Source organism: Oryzias melastigma, linkage group LG5 (genome assembly GCF_002922805.2).
Source record: "Oryzias melastigma strain HK-1 linkage group LG5, ASM292280v2, whole genome shotgun sequence".
In the NCBI taxonomy this organism is placed as follows: domain Eukaryota; kingdom Metazoa; phylum Chordata; class Actinopteri; order Beloniformes; family Adrianichthyidae; genus Oryzias; species Oryzias melastigma.
Window position 1 is genome coordinate 16,274,389 of NC_050516.1, and position 6,318 is coordinate 16,280,706.

Consider the following 6,318-nt stretch of genomic DNA (forward strand, 5'->3'; position numbering starts at 1 on the left):
CTCGTGAGAATTCAGTTTATTTTGTGTTTCTGTCAAAGCAAAGCTCACACCGACATGCTTACAATTCAAAGTTTGACACAAAGAAACTCATCTGTTGGGATTTTATTATTTTCTCCAAAAAACTACATCTACATAAACATTAAAACTCTAATATTTTTGCATCTAAATCAGAAAGTACTTAGTAAATTGACATAGTTATGTAACAGTTGGTATATAAATGGGATATTTTGACAGTTTTTGCTTCTGTTGAACTGACTTTCTTTTCCCTAATAGGTGAAAGCAACAAAATAAAGGGGATAAATTGATGTATGTGAGTTAAGAGAATTGTGACTTTTAGTACTTTCAAAAAAGTCAAGGTCCCTGTTTGGAAAAAAAAAGCAATTTCCAGATTCAAATCCAAAGTTCCTGTCTCCCTTACAGGCCTCGAGTCACTCTTAAAGATTTTTATTTATTTGACAAAAGCAAAAGAAAGTTTACTCCTGATCCTTCTCCTCTCCATGAGTGATGATGTGAACCAGATTCTTGTAGTCCAGGTTTCCCGACACATCAGGGGGGAAGGCGGTAAACATCTGCTCCATCTAATCAGCAGGAAGAGGCAGGCGTTACTCAGGCGGCACAAGAGGGTGCAATGATTCACAGACTTTTTGGAGTTTGTATGAAAATGTGTGACGTGTGGCTGTCGGAGTGACGTGTATCCTTTTGGTTTCTCAGACTCCTACGTGTGCAGAAAGCTTTTGGCTTCAATGATGGGGATGAGCGTGAAAAGACCACAGTGTACCTCTTCAGCAGAGAATCGGTCGGCTTGTGTCGTCAACATCTGTGTCACGCTGCAGATGAAATTTAAAAAGTTGTCAGGTTAGGCAGCGGTCTGCAAACTTCACTTAAAGAGACATTCGGGTTGAATTTTCACAACCCAGCAGCAGTCAGAGTCCGACTTCACCCTTTAGAAAAATCCTCTGTATTTATAGCATTACTATTATGATACACATCAATAAAATATGATTTTTTTTGGCATAAATAAGAGACAAAGTTTTTCAAAATGTGAAATAGTTTATAACATTTGACAGAACTTCCTTTCAAAATAAAATCACTCATCTCAATGCAGCAAACGTAGCAGTAGGTAGTGTCATGTTTATTGTATAAACTGTTTATTTTACAATTTTTGGTGTACTTCACCTGGATATTAAGAAATCTAACGAACTGAAATGAAATAGGAGCTAATTAAATGATCCCTGCTATATGTTTCAAACCATAGTGTGCACTTAAAATCCTTAAATTTGTTCAAAAATAGAGAATCCACTTTATAATATATGGAGAGAAAATAGACTCACCTCGATTTGTGTGTGTAATTCTTGATCTGTAATGCATAGAGTACATTTTGTGTATAACTTTGTGAACTTGCAATTGTGTATTCACTTGGAAAAAATTATTAAAAAAGAAAAAAAAATGTACATATGCACAAATTGAAATTACAGAAGCTTAAAAACTAATTATTCAATTCAATTATGCGCGCAAATCCTTAAAAATTATACACATAAATTGCCGGATTCACACACACAACCACATTATGCACAAATCTGGTCCAAAACTCTTCACGTCTCCAAGATTTGTGTGGAACGCTGGGTCTTTAGAGTTTTCTTATCAGCCACTTTGAACTTAAATTGTGAATAATATCTGGTAAAAACTTGACATTTTCTCACTTTCTTAGACAGATATGCCCAATAATTAATATTCTCTATTCTTCTCACTCCTTTGCAGCCGTGCTTTCCCTGCAGAGCCTTCACTTAGCGACTCTTCCGCGAGCAGCCGGAAATATGAGCTTAAAGAAGGCATATTTAGACTTTTTGATATTAGTTATCAGGGATATCTGTTAAAGGAAGCAGGTAAATGTCAAGTTTTCAACAGATATTATTCACAAACTAAGTTCAAAGCGGCTGATAAGAAAACTCTGATGACCCAGCAGCATTTGAATGCATCACTTACAAAAGAATCTTGGAGAGGCGAAGAGAGTCTCATGAGATTTGTGTGTAAAAGTGATTTTGTGTGTGTAACAGGTAATTTTTTTTAATTTTTAAAGATTTGTGTTGGTCTTGTTAGTTTCAAGCTGTTGTAATTTTCCGTTGTGCATGTGTTAATTGTATTTTTTTTTTAATTTCTGTAATTTTTGTACTTGTGCATTAATGTGCTGTAAGAGTTACAAATCAAGAATTTCATATGCACAAATAGGGGTGAGCCTATTTTCTCTCCATAATAATCTAGTGTACCTTTAGTAATAATTATGGCTGTACTTACTGACCTACAACTAATTTTCTGTGGTACACGGCACTCAGAAATCTGTTAACGTTTTAGTATGACTTTGGTAAACTATGAAAGATCGATGGAGAACTGCAGTTGTCATAGTCAGGAACCTCACAGAGTGATATGTTCTGTCCTTTAATAAAGTTTGAGTTAGTTTACTTCACAACTTTATTTTCTGTCACCAGAGAGGTGCAGTGAGCTGACAAGAGGAATGAAGTGGGAACTTACTAATCCTTCCTCAGCACTCCTTTCCCTTCAGGGTCAAAGACTTTAAACGCATTCAGGATGGTTTCCTCTGGGTCAGCACCTGAAAACGGTAAAAGCAGCCATCTTATTCCTTCAAGCACATCATTGTTTTCTATTTTCCAACATTTCCTGGATTGTGCACCTTTAAGCTTTTCTCCAAACATGGTGAGGAAGACGGTGAAGTTGACGGGGCCGGGAGCCTCTTTGAGCATGTCATCGATCTCTTCCTGCTTCACGTTCAGACGCCCTGCGGCGGTCAACGTGAGGGTTAGGGTCACACAGAGCGGTTTTCACTCAGGAATGCAGGTGGCAGCGTACCCAGAGCAGCAAAAGTGTCCCTCAGATCGTTCTTGTCAATGAAGCCGTCCCTGTTCTGGTCCATGATGGTAAAGGCCTAAGATGAGAGACGGCGTTTCTCTGAATATCTGTTGACGTTAGCATGTTTACAGCAGAACAATGTTGAGTATTTATAACAAGTAAGCCCCCCCACCTCCCCTCACAGATTCAGTCTGGCATCCTGGACATCCCAAACAGTTAATCTGCAGCCTGATCAGTGATGACAGTCTGAATGTCTCAGCACCGCCGACCCTCATACCAAAAATACCACTAAGCTTTGCTGCTGTGAAGCCAGCATCAGGAAAATAGACAGGTGGGCATTTTGCTGCAATGAACAATGGAGATGGAAAGACGGGGGCGGGGCTTCAGTGCCTAGAACGCCAGCACGAAAAGACAAACATCAATCCTGAAGAAACGTCTTCACCGTCACACCGTTTTAGTAACTTTCTGATCAAACTTTCACCTCTTTGAACTCCTGGATCTGCGCCTGCTCAAACATGGAGAAGACGTTGGAGTTTGCTCCCTCTGCTGCCCTCTTCTTGGCTTTCTTGGGGGCCTTTTAAACAAAGACAGGAGAGGTAAGGTCCAACAATATAAAACAATTTGGTATGAGACGGTGTGAAAGAGTTCTTCTTTCTACCGCCACAGGTCACCAAAACACTCTTAAAACCTGTTTAGGGGTTTTTTGTATCCTCATCGGAGGTGCTAAAGCCCTGAAATCAGCTGTTAGTGCTTCATCAAACATCACACATCGACTCACCATGTCTAAGCAGCTGGAGGGTCAGACCAACTGCACCGCCGGTGAACAATGGGGAGACTGTGGGTGGCCTTTTTGTAGCTCCACACCACAACTTTACTGGACGATATTTATATACTATGTCCTCTTTAGGAAGTGTCAGGTAAATGAGGCTTCAGACAATACATGCACAGATACTGGCTCACATAAAAAAAAATAGAAGTGCACACCCTCCATCTGCAGCAGCCATTCCCTCATATGAATACCACTTGAACTTCCAATCCATTCTTTGCCTGCAAACTTTTTATCTGAAAAACAAACAAGTATAGATAGTGTAAATGCAACAACAAAAATGGAAAGGAAACACTTTCAAACATCTTCCCTGATGTGGAGGTTTATCTAGTCAAATGTTTCAATAATCTATATGTACTGAATTATATTTCCACTGAAAAACCCTGGTGCCTAAAGAGTTACAAATAAATGTATAATTTACGAAAAACATTAGAAAGAGGAAGAATGAAAGAGGGGGTGAAAGGGGAAGGAAAAAAGAAAATAAAAATGAACCTGCTGCCCCGCAAGGTTCTTGGATCAAGCCTGGCAGTTGTGGGGGAGGGTGCAGGTGTTGGATATGGGGGTGCTAGTCGAGTGCGCTGATTGCGCTCTAGTGGTCGACTGCGTGGGGGCGGTGCTAGTCGACTGCGCTGTCAGCTGACCGCGCTTAAGTCAACTTTTCGCACGTATGTCTGTGACGTCAGTGTATGAGTGTCAGTGTATGAGTGTGACGCAAGCAATGTACAGCCAGGCTTGTTCCAACGGTGAGATTGTCGCTGACTGCTATTTATACCCCACCATCATCACACTTACCAAAGTCATGGTTTTAACTCCGATGTTTTTTTTTTTTTGGCAAATTCGAATTGTACGCTATATGGTTGTTATCTGTAAATAAAATATGAAGAAAAATAAATGTAATTTTAAATGTTTTTTCCTTTTCAAAAACACATTTTGAGCCGCAGTGCATGCTGGGAAGCGTGACGTGAACGCCTAGGCTAGCAACGCGAAGCTAAGCCTCGTTTGGCTGACCAAGATGGCGGCTTGAGCGGACTTTAGTTCTATTTCATCCCTCCTGACCGCCAGAGGCGGTGCTTCAAGCACTGGATGATCCTTCATGCGCATGCGTAGTTCGAGAATTAATGACAACAAAGTCACCTGTGACCTCCTGGTGACCCCACGTGAGGGTATAAAGTCACGTGGCACCAAGAGCTCAGCCCCAACTTCTTCTCGCTCGTGTGCGTGGTAACTATTTGTCTCCACTACGTGTTGAGTTCTCTTACTCTACCTGCTGCCTGTAGCTCGTGACGTTCGCGTCGGGGTTGTGAGAGTGTCTCACCCTCCAGGAGCTGCGCGGGTAGTTTTCCGCTGCGGCGTGCGCCTGCCGCCGCTTGCCTTTGTGGCTTTTCCTTTGGTTTGTTTTCTTTTCCAGATTGGACCGGCGTGCTCGGCCGTACCTGCTGCCGCCTTCCGCCGTTCGCGGCTCTCGCCCGGTGACGTTTCGGCCGTGGGCTCACGCCGCCGCTGCTTCCTGGCGCCGTTGTTTCCTGGCCCGGACGTGTTTTTTGCTGTGAGACCCGGTGGCGTTCTCTGCCTGTGGCTCCTGCCGTTCCTACTGCGCGTGGACGCTTCTGCTCCCTCCATCCTCCGCTCGGTGACGTTCTCTGTCGTGAGTCGGCTGGTGTTTTCTATCTTCTGGGTCTCGGCTGCTCTCGCCTTTGATACCCTGTTAGACCGGCTCGGTCATGTTGGCGTCCTTTTGTTGCGGGGAGTGCCATGCCCCCATGCCACATGCTGACGGGCATGACTTGTGCCCCCCCTGTTTGGGTCTGGAACACCTCCGGGCGGGTCTGACCGCGGACGCTTGCCCTGACTGCAGCGTTTTACCCCTGCCTGTGCGGGCTGATCGCGTAAAGGCCGTCGAACACGCTCTGAGGGACGCGTCTCCTGGGCCTGCGGAGGTGCCTCCCGTACGGCTACCGTCCCGGAAGCGTTCTTCCTCGACTCCGCTGCCCGCCGTGGAACCCCGCGCCCGTTCGGGGGATCCTGATGACCGTTCCCTCACGGTTGAGGAGCTGTCGTCTGAGTTGGCCCAGTTGAAGTCTCTCCTGCTGGCGTTGCAGTGTGACCGGGACCGTGCGGGGTCCTCGACTGGGCCTGCCCCCGCGGGACCTGATGCAGATGTTCTCTCGGTGGCGGCTTCCGGCTCGCTGTTCCAAGATCACTTTGATGTCGCCAGCGTCGGGGCTTCTGGCTCTGGCTGCGGGTCCCACTCCTCCGCTGGTTCGCGGGTCGTGGGTGATGCGTCTGCGGCTTCCGCTGTGCGCGCCGCGTTGGCTCGACTCCAGCTGGATGTTCCCCCTCCTCAGCCGGGACCCTCCAGTGCTTTCTTCCGTCGGCGGGGTGGTTCCTCCTCCTTTGCTGTCCCTCCGTCGGCGGACTACATTCGGGAATTGCATTCCTGCTGGTCGGACACGAGGGCGTTCTTGCGTTTGTCGTCCGACGGCCGTGCTCTGGCGGCGATGCACGAGGCCCCTCGCTACGGTCTGGGTCGGATGCCATCTGTAGAGCCAGCGGTGGCTTCCCTCATTGTGGCCCCTGATGAGGCTTTGCGGCCTGATGTCCGGTGCCCGCGTCCTCAGTGCCGGGTCACT

General features: G+C 45.7%; 1 protein-coding gene across 3 annotated transcripts in view; it reads right to left on the reverse strand.

The window, feature by feature from the left end:
• Positions 1-6,318, reverse strand: part of myl2a (myosin, light chain 2a, regulatory, cardiac, slow) — an 8,330-nt gene continuing 2,012 nt past the window's right edge. The window contains exons 2-9 of one of the 3 annotated variants that reach the window (XM_036211945.1): positions 4,481-4,552; positions 3,641-3,924; positions 3,344-3,436; positions 2,863-2,938; positions 2,687-2,791; positions 2,527-2,605; positions 779-827; positions 1-578 (exon numbers count right to left, since the gene is read on the reverse strand). In XM_036211945.1, the coding sequence (XP_036067838.1) occupies positions 474-578; positions 779-827; positions 2,527-2,605; positions 2,687-2,791; positions 2,863-2,938; positions 3,344-3,436; positions 3,641-3,643 (510 nt within the window). In that variant the 5' untranslated portion in view covers positions 3,644-3,924; positions 4,481-4,552 and the 3' untranslated portion in view covers positions 1-473. The remainder of the gene's footprint in view (positions 579-778; positions 828-2,526; positions 2,606-2,686; positions 2,792-2,862; positions 2,939-3,343; positions 3,437-3,640; positions 3,925-4,480; positions 4,553-6,318) is intronic. The other 2 variants (XM_036211947.1, XM_036211946.1) reach the window with 2 other exon arrangements.